Source organism: Maylandia zebra, linkage group LG12, assembly GCF_041146795.1.
Source record: "Maylandia zebra isolate NMK-2024a linkage group LG12, Mzebra_GT3a, whole genome shotgun sequence".
NCBI lineage: Eukaryota > Metazoa > Chordata > Actinopteri > Cichliformes > Cichlidae > Maylandia > Maylandia zebra.
Window position 1 is genome coordinate 23,764,684 of NC_135178.1, and position 19,045 is coordinate 23,783,728.

At 40.6% G+C, this 19,045-nt stretch overlaps 2 protein-coding genes across 3 annotated transcripts; one reads left to right on the plus strand and one right to left on the minus strand.

Moving 5' to 3' along the window:
- Window positions 1–818: 818 nt before the first annotated feature.
- LOC101485150 (RNA-binding protein MEX3B) lies at window positions 819–10,279 on the minus strand. The gene is made up of 5 exons (XM_004547261.4): window positions 9,530–10,279; window positions 8,374–8,612; window positions 8,140–8,185; window positions 4,857–5,572; window positions 819–4,540 (listed from the first exon to the last, which is right to left on the minus strand). The coding sequence occupies exons 1-5, from the start codon at window positions 10,116–10,118 to the stop codon at window positions 4,130–4,132; spliced, it is 2,001 nt and encodes a 666-aa protein (XP_004547318.2). The 5' UTR covers window positions 10,119–10,279; the 3' UTR covers window positions 819–4,129.
- Window positions 10,280–11,977: 1,698 nt separating this feature from the next.
- Window positions 11,978–17,271, plus strand: tmed7 (transmembrane p24 trafficking protein 7). 2 transcript variants are annotated; one of them, XM_004547260.6, is made up of 4 exons: window positions 11,978–12,080; window positions 12,364–12,559; window positions 13,924–14,169; window positions 15,137–16,568. In XM_004547260.6, exons 2-4 carry the CDS (start codon window positions 12,401–12,403, stop codon window positions 15,371–15,373), a joined length of 642 nt encoding a protein of 213 aa, XP_004547317.2. In that variant the 5' UTR covers window positions 11,978–12,080; window positions 12,364–12,400; the 3' UTR covers window positions 15,374–16,568. The 2 variants fall into 2 exon arrangements, with proteins under 2 accessions (XP_004547317.2, XP_004547316.2); XM_004547259.5 differs by having other exon boundaries at window positions 11,998–12,088; window positions 15,137–17,271.
- Window positions 17,272–19,045: the final 1,774 nt, after the last annotated feature.

A 19,045-nucleotide genomic window follows, 5' to 3' on the forward strand; every position in this document is an offset into this window, starting at 1 on the left:
GTTAGCAGTCGTGTACATCTTACGTTCAGTCGTGCTGCCTCTAATATCTGATTTCTTTCTGTACAAGGCTGGATATTTGAGTGGTGTGAAATAAATAAAAGAAACACAAGTACAAAAATCCCTACGGCTACTGTAAAGCATATGGAAAAAGTAATGTAGAGAAAGCCATAAAAAATGGATGTAAAAAACGCTCCAACACTGACACACACTGTATTTCTATTTTTTTGCTTTATCTACAGAGATGATGAGCGGCAAATTATTGAATCTATAAAAAAAAACAAAAACAACAACTATGTGCTGTGTTTCCAAACTGGAATTTCTAATCACAATTTCTAACTTCACCCTAGTCTGAGCAGCAGAATTCAAAGAACAAAGTCCTCGTGCTATTTAACGCTTACCCAACTCCATATCAATATTTTTTTCAAAGGCTGCACTTTGCATCGTTCTTTTTTCTGCAATCTTGATCCAATAATTCAATTTTTGCAGGTCCTGAGGGACATTAATGCTCACTAGTGAGGAGTGTGGTGCTGCTTTCGTCAGGAATACCTGTTAAAATGAAAGCTTATTTCTGCCACTGGTGGGAAAACAAAACAAAACAAACCCTTCTCATAAGAGTTTCAAGGTTAGCGTTCCAAAATTTCAACTTACTTAGAAGTCTGAGTTGAACTTTTGAGATAATAACTTAAAATTTCACCTGAACCTTCCCACTCAATCGCAAAAAACATCCTCCCGTATGTTGTAATTCTGATGAAATCTGAACTCCTCGTGAAAACAATCCCACGGGAAATATGAAAAGAAAAAAATGACAGCAGTCTGGCATGGCTTAAAATGAAACAGTCTTTATTAAGTAACTTTAATATCAGAAAAATAAAACTCTTAAATTCTCTTTACAGCAAATATATAATATCAGTGCTTTGGCCACAATAACTTAAAAGGCCGTTATAAAATATAGTCTGCTTTTAAACTCCTGACTCAATTTGAAAGAATTTATATGCCATAAGACTCCCCCTACATATACATAACAAAAGTAGTAAAATTAGCAAATACTTTGAACTGTTGGTACAGCTTAACAATATATGTATTTATATAGAGATAATCTAAGATACAATTTAATAGTATACCGTTCTTAATTTGGTGGTGTACAGACATGACAGGCAGCTTGGATCCTTGGCCTTTTTACAGTTGCAGTGTGATGCTTTACATTGGCGGTAAATTATGAAGACATGCTCGTGATGCACATTCCATTTTCCACTAGGTTTAAACGGCAGCTATCAATACTATTATGATCAATACTGTAAACTAATACCTAGACTACAAGCAGACAGCACTGACACTCTCCTGCGTGGAAACATGTCTGTGTTTCCAACTCTTCGTTCACCTAATCACTCAGAAAATTAAAGAAAAAAAAGAAACATTTTTTTACAAAAATCTTATTGTAAACATTTTAAAGATATATATATTTATGTATATATGAAATGTAACAAAATAAAAATAAGTTCTGTATATTTATCAGTCATTAACAGTAACATTATATAATACATACACAAAAATGTAAATAGATTCATATCGATAAACTGAGGGCCGACAGTGTATTGCATTCCCTCAGAGAGAGAAAGACTAAAAGGAGATCGGCTCATCGTAGAGCTGAGAATACAACGGGACGGATGGATGACCCAAAGAGGGGGGCAGAAGCGGGACTTGTTTGGTTGCATTTTGTTATGAAAGCCAAGATGATGGATATTAAAAAGAAACGGAGCAAAGCTGTGTAAAAACTCCCAAAATACTGTTTACAGCTGGAATGCTAGAGGGACTGCAATCCAGTGTCCACACACCAGAGAGACAGCACTGACCTAATGTAGTGCGAGCGCAGTCCGAGCTGAACTCGTTCCAGTGCTTCCCCCTTTTAAAAGTGTCCGTGAGCTCATTCTGTCCTGTACTAGTCTAAAGACACAGATATTTAAAGCTACGATTTGAGATGAGAAGGTGAGAGGAAAGTCGATAACATGCCTGTCCCGGCCAGTCAATAGTGTGATATGATAATGGGGAAGCTCTGTGCTTAGTAGTGCACAGGACAAAAGCAACTGAGCTGGTTAAAGGTGAAGTGTGTACCGTTAAAACATCTCATTAAAGAACTGAAATGTAATAGGAATAAAAAACTAAAATAAACAGACGGATTATTTCTGTCTACAAGTTTAACCCCAAAGTTTGTTTGTTTGAAACCCGAGAAGCTTCACTTAGTGCTTCGTGCTGAGATGAATTTTGCATAGGCCTGGCAGAAGAGACGTGGGATTACAAAAGTGAAGCAATGAGCGGCCTTCATCTCAGTTTTGCATCCCATTGGAATCATTTTCCTGACTTCCACCCGAAAAGCTGTGAAGAGACAGCCACGGGGTGGAGCCGTCCAAACGAGTCGACATTCAAGTGAAAGAGAAGGATATTACTGAGATGTCTACAAAAAGAAAAAAGAAAAGAATCAGTAGCCTGCCTGTACAGTACAGGGATTTGTTCCAGATCACAGCTGTCTTCATAGTTTCAGAAAAATCTCTTTTTTGCTCCCAGGTGTGATTTAAGTAAGAGTAAATACTTTAACAACAGGGAGGAGGAATGTTTCCAAAGGTACAAGCTGTGCATATCTGTTTTTGGCTGAAAAACAGTACTTTGTTTCCATACAAGGTCGTAACGGACATATAAATTAGAAGTAAATAAACTCAGGTGGGGGTGGGGAAATGTGACAACAGAAATGGACAAAATAAGAAAGTTTGGTGCCAAAAAATATGAACGCAACACTCGATATCAGCTTGGGAAAATAGGAAGCGAAAGAAAGCGTCCTCGTGAGACAAGATTTGTTCCAGCGAGGAGCGTCTTGGGAGACTGAACCTCGACAAATATATTAAGACTTCGGTCTGTCAGCTTGTGTTCTTTTGAGCCCGAAAATCTGGATCTGAAGATAGTGTTGTGAATTCATTACTGGCTTCCCAAAAAAAGGCCACAAGTTTGTTTAAAGATAGAGCAACGCCATGTGTCCGCTGAACCGGTTTACTTCTGTTTACACTCAGAGTGGAATTAGGCACAAGTTTACCGTAAACAGTTTGTAAGTATAAGTGGAAAGCAACGTGGCGATACTGAAGCGGTATCTCGACCCCAAAAGTAATAAAAAAAGTTACTCACTTGTCGGTGTTATTCTGGGAAAAGAATAAAGAAATGAGGCAACGAGAGATTGCCGTTGGAGTGCGACAACTTTCAAATTGTAGTTAATAAAGTCAAAACACGCCGCGGGTGTGTGTCCGTGTGTGTTACACTGTTATTATATTAGCAGTACTCAAAACCTCTCATTCAAGTCCTACTGAATGTAAACATCCTTTTTAAAGACGCGCAGGTGTGCGCCGGTAGCCTGATGATATTTGCACCAATCATCTGGGAAACATGAATTCTGAAAAGACGACCTACGCTGTATCAGATTTACTGCATTAACTTGGTTTTTTGTTTGTTTGTTTTTAAGTAACAAGAAGAACACTATTTTTCCTTAATAGTGTAGTTATACAGTCACATGTGGAACTCATGGAAACTCATTTGCCTCTACTTTTTTTTTTTTTTTTTTTTACTTAAAATAAAGGCAAAGGGTCTTGGCCATAATTCAATGTATTTTAAAGAAGAAGAAAAAACGTTTGAGATGTAGACAAAAAAGGCCAATAGAATTCAAACTCAATTTAAAACAAATAAAATTATAGGTAGGTACAAAAAAATAACAATAACTAAAGATTTTAAGGACAAAAAAGAAAATATGAATCAAAAAATATATCTATCCCAACCCCACCCTCCCCCCAATGCTACATAGAGGGTTTCGAACCCTCTCGTTGATCAATCAAGGAAGAAGACTTCACAATACCAGGCACGTGAACGGGCTCAGCACCCTAACCTCGGCCCTAAATCAACATCATTCCTTATTCACCTACTCTGCTTCACCAGCTTAAAGGAAGCCAGATGAGAATTACACTTAGACACTGACCTGGGGTCAGTTTTGTATTTCCCTCCCCTACACACACACACGTCATGAACCATAAGTGTTGGGCAGGCTGATCTCTAATCAGTTAAAGGAAATTAAGGGGGAAAAAAGAGAAGAAGAAGAAAATCACATATTGTGAAGCTGAATGGCCTGGGTGGCTGGGGACAGACACTCAGGGCACACAGCATCTGGACCCTGGCATATCTGGGTGGCACAATTTAGACAGAAGAGGTTATGGCCGCAAGGAACCAAGGCGGCGATCGCCTGGTTATTCATACACTGGACGCACAAATCCTGTCCCCTCCCTGTTGATCCGAGCCCCAGTCGATAGGCGAGCGAGGATTCGGGAGGGGAGGAAGAGGAGGCGGTGCTTTCACTTGAGGAGGAGAAGGCTGAGCTGTAAGAGGGGAACCTGTGAGCGTCGAGAGCCCCGGCCGAGCCAAACGGTCCCCGGTGAACACGCTGGGCCTGAGGATGCTCCAGGGCATCGGTCCCAGAGAAGGTTGGCGAGAGCCGGGGTGTCCCAGGCTGGCTTGTCTGGAGACATCATAGGTGTTGAAGATTAGATAAATGGACACCATCAAAAAGTTTATGTTAAAATTGAGCTATGCAGGCAAATAAGTTAGTGAGAAACAACATATTAACTTAGCTTACCAAGTTTTATATCCACCATCATTTTTTAAGGGATTTCTAATGTTATAACAAAATCCTTATAAATGCACATCTGTGATAAATCACAGTTCTGAGCCTGCAATTTGCATATCAAACTCCCCCTGCACGCTGCTGACCATAAAAAGACTAAAATAAAACTGCACAGGAGGCCATAAAACTGCAGCTGTTAAATTTCTCTTACCTGAGACTGAAGAGCATCAAAGGCCTGGAGGGGCTGGTGGTCCACAAAGGGGCTCCAGATGTGTGGCTGTGCAGTAGGGTGTGACGAATGGGCAGTGGAAATGGTTAATGGGTCAAATCCTGAGGAGGAGCCTCCACCTCCCAGCCCAACCAGCTCCTCAGACCCCACGGGAAGAAGGCCCTCGCCAAACCAGAAACTTGCACTGCCGCCATTGCTGTTGTTGTTAGCGTTGGCATTAAACGGGCCGGTCGGGCTGACGTCTGCCAGTCGGTTGACGTTCCCGCTGCTATAAAAAGAATCGGCTGAGCTGGTGCCGCTGCCCAGGGAGCTGGAGCTGTCGTTGCGGTAGTTGGAAGACATCCTGGCGCCATTGTTGATATTGCTATTGACTCGCTGAGTACCGCTGATGTTTAGTGGCAGCAAGCCACCGCCGCCTGGTGATGATGCAACTGCCTGAAGCCATCCGGCCTCTCCCAAAACAGCCGATGTCTCGAAGCTGACATCTGTCCCGTTGAACTGAAAGTCATTGTTGTCTACACCTGGAGCCTCGATGCCCCCACAGGTTCCGGTGCGGAGGGCGATATGGGCCTCTATCTCCTCCCTCGCCCGGTCCACGTTTTCCGGCATGCCCGTAACCTCGAACACTGGCTCTTTGTCCCGGCTCGGCGTCACAATGTAGGTGTGGGTCTGCTGCTGAATGCGTTTTATGGTTGCTCCTGAAAGATATGACCAGACCAGCTCTTTCACTCAAAACATGAGAGACACATGTTCAATACAAAGACTCAATCAACGTTCTGCTCACTTTGCAACATGACTGTCGGTTATAGTTTGAAGTGGATATAATATGTTCATTTTCACATTTTCAAGAGTCTGAATATGACGTGGGCGGGGCTTAGGTCCTCATAGTCAGAGCAGTGAGATTGCTGTATTGGGGATATACCCCTCCCCCCTTTGATGTCACACAGATACAAGAGTAGAAAAAAAGTGCTTGAACAAAAGTGTCACCTAACCTTAACCTCATGATCAGAAACTTTGTCCATGTTTAATATGAGCAGCCACCAATGTAAAGCAAACAAATGGCACATGGACACTTAATTTTTAGTAGCTGGTGGTACAAATCTCATAAATCAAATAATAGTCCATCAAAATCTCAGACTGCATCACTAACAGCTCTGTGTACTTGTTTGTCTTTTAACAACTGCAGCTTGACAATCTGACAAAATAGGCCAAGCGGAGTCACACAGAAACTGCAGTCACAGCTAAATACTCAAGATTTTAATCACAACGACAGTAGGGCTGGGCTATATCATACCGTTCATGATGATACCGGTGTAATTTTGGGCAACGATAGGAAAATGAAATATCACGATAGAATATGGTAAAACGCGCATGTGCAGTGCCTTTGTTTACATACACACATGGCAGAAAAAGCAGAATGAGAAGAGCGAAAGTGGATCGTTAAATGAAACGGATGAACCAGAATTGGTTTGTAAAAATGCTGCAACTTCAGTGGTGTGGAACTGGTTTAGCTTTCGTCCGTCAGATACACAACAAAGCACTATTTTTGGTAGCGCATGCTAGCGGGCCGTCGTTATTACCGTGTTGTTTGGAAAATACGGCACACTTAAAATCAATCATTTGATTTTCCTGAAAATCGACAGTGCCCCTTATAATCCCGTGTGCCTTATGTATGAATTCTGGTTGTGTTTACTGACCTCGAAACGATTTTATGTGGTACACCGCACTCGAAAATCTGTCGAATGTTTTAGTACGACTTTGCTAAGCTACGAACCCGCACCGCTTGATGGATTGTCGGAGCATTACGGCTATCGTAGACAGGAGTCTCGCGGAGTGATACGTACTGCGCTTCAACATAATATTACCGTATTGTGTGTGTATAACCTCTTTTTAAGTTTCGTGGATATTATACATGGTTATACTGAGAATATGTCGGCCAATTTCCACTGGAAATGCCTTTTGGTTAAACTGTCAGCAAGGAATTTGCACTGTTAAGTTTTTATATAACTTTAATGCACATAAAAAAAACAGCTGCTTGTTTAAGTGAAAATACATTGATGGGTTTTTTTGCACAAATAAAGTTGTGGAGTTGTAAAGTATTTTGTCTAGTGTCAATTATATCGTCAGTTACATCGTTATCGCAAATTTTCAAATGTATATCGTGATAAATATTTCTGGTCATATCGCCCTGCTCTAAACGACAGTATTGTGCATTTACGGCAGTTACACTTGTTTCTTGGTTGTTGTTTTTTTTATAGATTTTTTTTTTTTGGACAGGACAGGAGAGAAGCTTGGAGAAAGACATAACTCAAAAGCGGGCCTCAGCATTAACCTTATAGCATATGCATCACCGTTGCTCAACCCAGTGAGTCAAACCAGCGCCCCACACTCAGATCTATTTAATCATTGTGTGTGTTGCTTTGAAAATGGAAACAGCACAGCTGTGCAGTAATTACAGTGCTCAACTACAGGCTGGCCTACTGACTCATCTGGCTGAAATCCACACCACCTGACCAAAACACTGAATTCAGATCCAGTGTGGAAACCTTATCAAATGTCAATACTGTGTTTTTAACCGAGAACAATATCCTAGAGTGCATTTTGATGCTTGTAAATACTCCACAGCACACCTCTCGACTCTGTGTTTGTGTGACGCAGTGTTTCATCCTAAATTTTCAACTCCAGTGACTTTTTTTGACACGTCACCACTTCCTCTACAGGTATTATCGCAAGTTTGGTTGGTTTAACAAACAAAAAAACAGCCCATGCTATTTGACACACAGCTGGTAATGTCAACAGGGCAAAGAGTTAAAGACAGTGAGCAAATCATAATCAGCCTCAGGGCTTTTTCCACACACAGGTGCTAATGTGTACAAAGACTAGCTGAGAGCGACAGGGAATCTTCTGGACTTGAGCTGATGGATATCAAGATGCAGAGGCTTTTAGAAATACAGGATATCCATTAGACAACACAGAAACAGAAAGCCGTTAGATGTGGGGCCTGATAGCAGAGCTACACAACTGAACAGTCCCATAGTGCCTATATCATCCAAAAAACACTTTTAGTCTGCATCTACTAACATGAAATTTGTTTTTCTGACTCTTTTTGTCCTAAATTGTATGTTTCACACCTTTCCTGCCATCTATGCTAAAACAACATATAATTAAGCTAAAGGGCAATTCTGATTTTTGTTTTAGAGACTTTCTTTAAAACTATGACTTTCAGCAGTTACATACATGCAAACAATACAAATTAAATACCCACCTTTAGGACCCACAACCAACCCAACAACACGATATGGTACCCGCACCTGTACAGTTAAAACGATAAAGGTTAGCTACACACACTTTAAAATACAAAACACAACAGAGAGCCTTATTTATACAATAATTTTGCCTAGATACTGACACTAATAACACAGAGTCATCCTAACGGTTGTTCTCAACCCCTGAATGACTTCTTTTTTTTTTTTTTTCATTTAAAGTCAAGCTTGCTGACCTGAATGGTAGTCCGTCCAGGTAAAGCCGGAGTCCCGAGGCTGGCTCCTGCAGTAAGAGGGCCGGTCCTGTTCCGAGAGGCTCTGATAAGGGAAAAGTGCTCAGCCGCAGACATGATCTCCCTTTTAGCCATGGCCACATCTTCTTTACGCCCCGTCACAACAAAGACTGGCTGTTCCCCCCTCACTGGTGTCTTAATGTAGGTGTTGGTCTTGGCTCGAAGTGCCTTGATCTTACAGCCTGTCACATGGGCAAGTTAAAAAACACATAAGGGAACCACATTAACCTTCACAGATTCAACATTGAACTCTTGAAACTCTGCATCTCCTAATAAACTAATGAACTAATAAAAGATCATGACACAAGCACTACAGCACAGGTCTCCAGTCATTAATGCCACATAAAAGTTGCATAGCTTATAAATTTAATATTCCATTCAGCAGTGGTTGAGAGTCCAGCATCATTACCAGAGCCATTTCCTGTTGTTGTCAACACCGCAGTCTGTGCACCATCCCCCAACTTACTCTCAAACATAATCACACTGCCCCACTAACCGAGTCCAGCCATCTATGTAAAGTTTAGATAAAACAAAGACCACATATAAGGGTCTAAGAACAGCGAGGGGATGTTTAGCTGAAATCATATCGGTTATGTCACGGAGCTAACTATAACCTGCAGCTGATGTGGCAAAAGAATGGTGCCCTCTCCTCCGAGACAAAGCCCAGGCTGGTTTAGCTCAGCGAAACACGGCTACGGGGAGGCTCACTGACAGCATACCCGTGATATAGGCGAGCTACTGCACCGAGGCCACAGAGTGGGTTCCGGAGACCAATAAAACTTTAGCTGTAAACTTTTTTCAGGGTGTTGGGCGAGGGTGTTATTGTTGACCCAGTTTGAAGGGGGAGGAATGCTAAGCTAGTAGCTGACTATGCCACTTTTCTTCGCGACGATTTTTTTTTAAAGCTATAACTTAGTTTTATCTCGTTGCTTTTCTGTTCCACGCCTTTAATTAATTAGAAGATAAACTCGCGATTCTTCAAGTTTCTTTATTTTGTCCCTTAATTCGGTCCTGCCTAACTCTCCCCACAAAGTTTAGTCTAAACTCCGTTAGCACCTTAACGTTAGCTCCACAAGCAGTCAAAAAGAAAGCGACTCACCCTGCCTGCCAACGATCTCCGCGACGTGCTCCGAGCTCGGTACGGCCACACACTCGGTCGTGTTTACGCTCTTACGCCGGTTCAACAGTGATGTCTCGGCCTCTCCGTAATCCGGCTCCCCGAACCCGCCGGACGGTAGCATCGTCATGCTGTTAGCCGGCGGGAGAGCGCCGCCGACCGCAGGATCGTCCCGCTCGTCTCCGTTGTATAGCAACACAGTCTCGATGTGCTCCATCCCGGAGCTAGCCGGCCCAGAAAGGAGGTGTTGGTTGCGGTGGTGGGCCTGCGTTAGCAACGAGGAATCGGTTGCAACTAATGGCTCGTCCTCAGCCGCTGCCGTTGTGTTAATTTCGTCTCCCGAGGGCGGACGAGGCAGTGGCAAGGGCTTCAAGTCGAGGACCGTACCGAGGAGGCTGAAATGGGAGAGCGGGAGGTGGTGAAAGGGGAGGCTCTCGTCAGCTAGTTCGGGCGTCTGGCTATGAGCGCCGTGCTGCTCGTCAAGGCCCATACCGGCGAAAGCGTGCAGGAGCGGCGGTGGGACCTCGGACTCTCCCTCATCGGCCTCCAGCAAAGACGTACTACTCGGCATGATGCAAGCCTTTTATTGATATTGCCGGTAATCGTTATGAATAATGAATGAAATTTGTTTGATTACAAAAAATAAAAATAAAAAAGCGACCAGCGCCTGTTCGTTGAAATGTGTGGCTTTGTTTTGTCTTTACGGCGCTCCTCTTCTCTTCTTTATTGAGGCGCATTTACAGCTGGCTTTCGATTATTTGGCGCACTACTGCCCCAAGTGGTATGGAGTGAGCGTCGACCCAATCATTTCAACGTTCAGAAAAGGGGGCGGGGGGGCGTGAAAGTGAAAGACGCAAAGCTGTTCCACAGTTGAATATTTTAATGATGTTCCAGTGTGTCTGATGAAAAAGTCATTCCTTTCTCCACACCTACTTTCTCCCACTTTCGTTTAATTAAACTCTAGTCTTTCCTCTTAACCTTTGACTGTTTTTGATACCTTTCATTCGACACCTGCTTCATAATGCATTTGCTTTATTTCCTGCTTAACCATAACCCAACCATAAAATCCATCTAACTGATTTCTGTGGCTTGTTTTGCTTTCACTGCATACACACTGCATGTTCATGTGAAGCTTGTTTTCAGGGTGAGATGCAATTTCACAACTGTCAGGAAGATGCACTCAACGTACATTATGAGGGGCGTTGTGTCATGGGAATATTAAAATGATACAACATCTGTGGGTGTTGGCATGGTCTACACCCCAAAAGTATTAAATGAGTACATGAATATTAGATGTGAGAGAAAGACATTGTGGTGTTTTCAGTGTGCGTTTTGTTGGCATAAAGATTGAGAGATAAATATAAATGCTTATAGGGATGGGATGTAAATGTATAATGAAGGCATGGAGAGTTTTTATTTGCAAGGCAAGAGGATCGATGTAAGTCTGGCTCCTTGCCATCTATAACATCTCTAAGTGGAAAAGTGCAAGGGTTTGAAGACAGCTGTCCTGAACATTTAAAAGGTAAGCCTGCTATGAATAGAATGATATAGTTTTGTTTTTGTTTTTCATTCTTACAATTCACAACAGAAATGCTAATATGTACTCAAGAGCAATATTTCTTTTTCATGATTTTAGGGGTTACTTTGCAATGTTCAACTCCAGCAAAAATGTTTTAAAAACAATTTTTTCTATATATTTGTTTTAAACACACAGGGAAAATAGATCATTATCTGGCACGATAACCTTTAAAATCAAGTCTACTACATATTGTGAATGAAAACTATCCACTAATATTTAAGTCAGTCATTCATTTTACACCATACAGAAAGGACCCAAAGTAGAGCTCAAAGTAGTTTGGAAAAGTGGTCTAAACCCACAATGCAACTGAGAAAATGAGCCAAAATGTTTTTCTAGTAATAAATGAAATCAAAATTTTCCTTTCAACAACCAAATATACTTCTTCACACATTCATCCACATACAGGTAAATTTTAAAGATTATTTCACCCCCTTACTCCTTATATATTGTGTCATTATATAAAAATAAATGAATATAAAACTTAAGGCACAGTGTAATAACAAAAAAGACAAAAGGAAATAAACAAACAAGACAAATCAAACAAACAAAAAAACATGTTTTGTTGCCAGAGTGTGACGCTGTCATAGGGGTTAAATATCCCAAATTGTTACGAAACATTTAATGTGTCTAATGAAATTTGGTTATAAGTAACATAAATGTAACCACCATGCTATACCGATAGGGCTTAAGCAGCATTTCTACTCCATTCAAACTGCCTTCACTTTCATTTTAACCGGCGGCCACGTTGGAGCCCTGGATTCAGGTACTAAAAGGGAAGCTACGCTTTGCTCACACTTACGTGGTTGTGGCCCACGTGATGTTACAATGGCTCCTCCTTTTATGTTTTTCCACCAGTGAGAGCAAGCAAAGGCGGGCTTTTACGGATGACGGCCAATGAGATGTGTCGTTAGTAATACGCGTCTTAGCATTAGTTGCATCCGGGTGAGGACTGGGGTGAGTAGGTAATTCTAAGTAAAAAAGAATCTAAAATCGTAAATATTTGGATTTATTTTAACGCCTGTTGCTACTTATATCCTAATAAAACAACAACACAGCAACCATTGAAACATATTACAAATCCCGAGCTTCTTTCTTTCTCTAAAATATAAAGACCAGCTAGCTCGCTAGTTAGCTTTAAGCTAGCAGCTAGCCGCTTATATCAGTGTCCGGGTTTTCCTTGTCGGTATTTTCGCCACCTTCGGTGACGGTTTTAGTTTTAAATCTGTTGTTTTTACAGTTTTTTTCTTAGAAGCTGTCGGCTCTCAGTCTTCAGGATGCACGGATCGCTTCGGGTGTTGCTTCAGGTGCTCTGGGCCCAGCTGCTTTGTGGGTGGGTGCTCGGCTCCGAGCTAACTTTTGAGCTGCCAGACAACGCTAAACAGTGTTTCTACGAAGACATCATCATGGGCACCAAATGCACCCTGGAGTTCCAGGTGCGTGTCTGTTCTTTCGATCCCTCCCATCCATGCGAATCATCCTTGTCGTTTTTCCCCCCAAATTAAATCGAGTATAGATTGTCCCCTTGAAATCTGTATCAGGCGTCAAAGATGAAAACCCAGGGACATGAACAGCTTCATGTGCATGTCTGATAAACATTAGAAATGTAAACCAACTCAGTTACTGTACTTCTACCTGAAAGATCTTCAGGTAAATATTTAAATTTAATAAGAGGTGTCCAGGTAGCAGCAGGCCTAGTTATAAGTAATAAATACTATTAAATGATCTTGTTCATTATCTGTGACATGTGCCTTAAACATTTCACTAGAACTACACACACACACACACGCAGGGTGTATAACAAACACAAGAAGTGGCTGATATTGAAAGATTCTACCAATGGCTGGTTAAAGCTTGACAGGGTAGACGGCATAGAAACACTACTCATGGTAGCAAAAGATCCTTAGAGGTCGAGGTCTATCATACAGGCTGTGCAAAGATACCCCAGAGATAATCCAGCACATAACAGCAGAGTGCAAGATGCTAGCAGGCAGGGCATACATTGAACACCATAACCAAGTGTGTGGCATCGTATACAGGAACATCTTTGACGAGTATGGTCTGGAAATCCGGAGGTCAAAATGGGATACACCCCAAAGGTGATTGAGAGTAACCCAAGCTAACATCCATTTAGACCTCCAGATGCAGACAAACAAACTGGTGATGGTTAACCAATCAAATATAATGTCCACATGGTGGACCATCAGAGGAAGAAGGCCACGGTGATGGATGTAGCTATACCAAGTGAATCAAGAAGAAGGAATACAAGAAGCTTGAGAAATACCAAGGGCTGACGAGCCCACAGGTCGAGTGGGGAATTATTGTACAAGTATGCATTAGGATCATAGTGTTGTGTTATTTTTAAAGTGCAATAATCACATACTGGTGCCTCAAGTGTATTTGCCAAAAAAGAGAAAAAGTGCAATAAATGAAGATTAATCTGGGTGATTGTTTTTATTTTTAATTGTGTGCATAATTAGCCTGTAATAACAATCTGATGATATATAACTTTTCACTGTCCACTTTCTGCTGTAACAAAACAAATTTCCCACGTGTGGGACTAATAAAGGTTGTCTTATCTTATGTTGGGGCAGTTGTTTTAAACTCTGTTTCTACACTGTGTTCAGATTAATTTGCACTGACACTGAAAACATGTGTAGGACTCAGACATGAAATTGATAAAGAATCTGACCTGTAAGCAAAAACGCTATCCATATATATTTTTAAAAACACTTTGTCAGTATCCATCCTACCCCTCCTTGGCTTTGTTACTCATTCCTTCTGTGCTTTCGATTCCCAGGTGGTGACCGGTGGTCATTACGATGTGGACTGCCGCTTGGAGGACCCAGATGGCACAACACTCTATAAGGAGATGAAGAAGCAATATGACAGCTTTACCTTCACAGCAGCCAAGAACGGCACCTACAAATTCTGCTTCAGCAATGAGTTCTCCACCTTCACCCATAAGACAGTTTACTTTGATTTCCAGGTTGGCGATGACCCTCCACTTTTCCCCAACGAGAACAGAGTCACTGCTCTTACTCAGGTAAACTGTGAGGATGCACACATAAACCTGTTAACTGCCTGTTTCTCTCACTGATGTTTCCTTCATTGTATTTGTTAGGGCGAAATAACCTAAACGGTTACCCTGTCTTCATCCTGGTTGCACAAATGAACCAACACAGTTTCTTTAAATTAAAAGCAAATAAATCCTGGTGATAAATAACCCCCAAAAAGCAGAGCAGCCACCTTGCAGAGTTTGTTTATTTTATTCAGATAGAAAGGGTCACCAGACAAGCTTTATCTGTAAATGAAATCTCAGTACTGTGGCTACTCTCACAAGATAATATCAACTAAAAGAAGGCTGAAATTTGGTGATGTAGCAAGACGGTGATCCTAACCAGTGATCTACCAAAGAACGATTTTAAACAAACAAAAAAAAGACATTTGGAGAGACCCAGACAAACCCAGAAAATGACCGTTTGAACTTTGTGCAATTACTTCAGGGAAGCTGATTACATCCTAAAAATATGGCTGAGCTGGAGTCATTCTTTTTAGAATAATGGGGGGAAAATTCCTGCTAAATGTTGCAGATGTTAGTCCCCTCCTTCTGGAAATGTCTGACCTTATCACCTTTTTGTGTTTCATTAGATTAAGTAAATGATGGTTGTCATTTATCAGGCACAAAACTAAAGGCAGAAAAAGACAGCAAGATGTGGGATGTTCAAATACTGAAATATATGTCTGTTCAGACAGACTAGAAAAAGCACAAAATATCATCTGCCTACTGTAATATTAGCTAAGGAAATATAATTAAAAAGCACTGCCAAAACCACTGTTGCCAAAAGAATACCAATGATATAAATACAAGAACCACCCCTCCCTTAAGTGACAGACTCATATTTGTCAGCCCTGCAGATTTAATGTTCCTGGTGGATGAATTTAGTAAATATTTTCAGCCATCTTCCAAAAATCTAAAATCAGTTTTGTTTTCCAATCTTCACCATTTACAGATGGAGTCAGCCTGCGTGTCCATCCATGAGGCTCTGAAGTCGGTGATCGACTATCAGACACACTTTCGCCTCCGTGAGGCCCAGGGACGCAGTCGCGCCGAGGACCTCAATACCCGCGTCGCTTTCTGGTCCATCGGAGAAGCCATTATCCTTCTGGTGGTCAGCATCAGCCAGGTGGTCTTGCTGCGAAGCTTCTTCTCTGACAAGAAGACCACGACAACGCGTGTGGGCTCATAACAGCCTCTGAGATCTGACTCATCACTTCCTTTGTCTGTTCTTGAGCTTGTGTGCATGGAGTGCATAGGAACAGCCGCGCTGATCTGTAATTGAATCATATCAAGCGGCCAGGTCCTACAATCTGATGCGGCCTCTTAAATCAGTACAGCTGTTCTTACAACTTTATGCAAATTAGTCTTGAGGAGAAAAAATAGTTGTGGGTTAAAAGTGTTTTTGAGGATTAAAAAAAAAACAAGAGGAAGACTTGATTGTGTTGCTTGTAACTATCTGTATTTGAAGCAGTTCAAGCACCGGCCATATAGCTAAAGAAAAACTTTAAGTCATTTGAATATTTGAAATGATTTCTAAATGTGTTCTTATTTTAAATGTGTCCTTTTCTAACCCCTGTCTTCATGATCTGTTCCAATTTTCATCCCAAACTGCTCTGAAATAAGCACCCAAGTGGATACTGGGACTAAATGTAGTCATATTATAAGGATACTGCAGATATTTGTCTTTATCTGCACTAGCTCTCAAAAGCCACACTCTCAGTGCGAAGGTTGGATTTGTTTATGAAAAATCTGTTGCATTTTTTTCCTGTGTTACTAAAACTCACTTTATTAAGTGAGAAATGGTAGATGTTGTGTTTTTTGTTTTGATCGGCTTTGCCATTTTAGATAGTAGTTAGAAAGGAGTTTGCTGTGCTCTGCAGAGAGTAAGCAGTCCTTTAATCCAATATTAGTTTGACACCCTTTGTTCATAAGGTGGTTGTTGGGTTGAAGGATTGAATTAAAGTGCAGAAGGTATACCACGAGTGACTGCAAACCTAATTCCTTAAAGAAAATCTCTATAAATTAAAAGTACGTTTTTGCTTTGTTTCCATTTGCTCTCTTTTACATTGGGGGAAATATTGATCGGTTTAAGTGTGCAACATAAATTCTAACATATGGGATGTAGGTTTTTTTTTGTTGTTGTTGTTTTTTATTATTACATCTGTGTGACTCTGTGGCAGACAAAAAAGAAATGACTCATTCTTGTATTTAAAACCGCATCGTTTTGTCTGTTAAGTGGCAATCCCAGCTGTTAGAGGTGCACCAGTTCCTTAAGTCACTGTCTTTCTTTGAGCCGACGCTGTCCATTTGGTTTTGTACAACAATATTGTAACATTTGTGTGGTCGGAAGAATTGTTGCTTGAATAGAAGATAATTCAAGTGAATACGAGTTATAATTTGATGTTTCAAAACTCTCATCTCACCCTTTTTTGACATTTATTTAGCAGTGCAGAAAGAAATCTTAAACATGCATGTTTATTTTTAGGGGTTTCACTACAAATTTCGGTGAGCAGTTTTTTTGTACTAGTGTAGGTCACATGCAATGGTTTATGGGCTTAGTTCACCTGGGTGGTTTGACTTTCAGGCAGGAATCACGTGGATCTTTATTTGTGGTTTACAAACATCTTACTGTAAATGTATCTCTTTCACATAGACATTGGCTAAAGCACAAGTATAAAGAAGCTGTTTTAACCTACATAATTTTACTATACACAGCTATATGAAAAGAGATGAGAACAGATCGAAAGCTAAAAGATTGTGGTTATATGTTAAACCTTTTCAGTCAGGGATGGGAAAAGAAAAAAAAATTCAGTGTACAAATATTATCCCACTGAAAGAAGCCAAAAAAGCTTGTTTCATTTTATTGTCCAGGTTTATAGAAGTGTCCTACTTGGGATAGAAGTGATTAAAAACAACAAAAACTTCAAGAACAATCAATTTGATCTGTTATTCTCTCTCCAGAGGTCGCCATGTTTTATGTGGTGCAATTTTGGCATTTCCATTTGCACAGGTTTAGCTCCGAGGCATTGTGGGAAGTTGTTAAGTTATTGTGGGATGGATGAATAAACTTTTTGTTTAAATGTTAAATTCTGCACTTATTTAGTCACCATTAATTAATAAACTGTACATTGAGGTGTTGGGTTTCTAGATAACACAATCTGCTCATGCTTCTTTTATCCTGAGGGGGGTGATATTGTCAAGGCCATCACAATTTTCTAAAGCATGTTCATGGTTTCCTTTAGGTCAGGGGTGTCAAGACTCCGTTTATTTCCTTTGTCACATGCAGTCTTATTCTTTATTTAATTATTTTTCTCATTTTAAAAAACAAATTTACACACAGCTCGATCTTTAGGAAGTGTGTAGAATGTTGTGTAGAAAAACTCATAAACCTGCATTTTATTCACAGTAGAATGTGGAAAAGCTCTAGATGAGGCCCCGTGGTAGACTCAGGACACGCTGGAGAGATGATGTCTCTTGGCTGGTCTGAGAGCGCCCCGGTGTTCACTCGGATGAGCTGGAGTAAGTGGCTGGGGAGGGGAGGTCTTGGCATCTCTGCCGAAACTGCTGTCCGCATGGCCCAGACCTGGCTAAGCAATAGAAGATGGATGGATGGATCCTGCACATAGCATATTTCAGTAAGACGAGACTAAATCATATAATTCCGCTATTACAACAGCGTGGCATCATAGTAGAAAAGTCCAGGTGCTGAACTGCCAAGCATGCAATCCAGACCTTTTTCCAACTGAAAACATTTTGCAGCTAAATGAATAAATATGAAAAAGCAGACCCACCCAGAACTGTTGAGCATCTAGAATCAGACATGAATGGGACTTTTACAGATGTCATCTCCCAGAAGTCCAACACCTGGTCTCATAAGTTCACAGATATTTACAGATTGTCAAAGAAGAGTGGATGCTGTGCAGGGGTAAACACAGCTTGAACACTTGATATGTTTCCTGGGTTCTGTTATTATAAACTATAACTATATCCCAAGTTATAGTACTATTTGGTGCATTTGTACTGTTGGCAAACTGATGTGCATAATCAAAGTGAGAAAAGTTGAAATAAAAAGGTGGTAGATGTTATTTATATAACTAGAAGATCAATAGGGACTCATTCTCTGTTTATATACAGTAAAATGTATGCATACATCTACATATGATTACAAGACCTTGGTATGTGTACAAAAATAACTATATGCTACTACACTCATCAGGCACCTATCCCCATTAAGTTTATGGTGAAAAATTGTTATACAAGATTTTATTCTATTAAATATATATCCATATAGGAAAACGTGACTTAACTTTACTTTCAGTATGATTGTATATTTATATGCCTTGTGGTTTATCTATACATGTCAGTTACATTCACCTAAGACAAATGCTTGAAAAAAGGTGATAACTCCCCCCTCTCCAACCTCTCTTTCACCTGTTTTCTACTGTCTACTGTTTTCTACAGATCACAATGTCATCTGCAAACATCAGTGTCAACAAAGAATCCTGTCTGGCCTCATCAACCTGTCTCACTGTCCTGACCAAGCATATTACAGTTATTAACAAAAAACAATAATTTGCAAACTAAATAAATAAAGCATACAATATATGATTAATGTATTACAGGGTATTGATGCAGATGTTAGTGGGACTGGAATCTCCAAATGACTGTGAGTCCCGCGTTTTTATTGCAATAGTTGATCTAACCCTAACAAATAAGTTAAAGGAAAAATAAAAGATCAGACTGAATGAATAACTTCATACATAAATAAATAAGTATAGTCATTAATATAATTTTTTTTAATCATTTTTCATGCTGTCTCTTTAATTTCAAACTGCCTCTGGAAGCTGCTGAGGATGTGCAT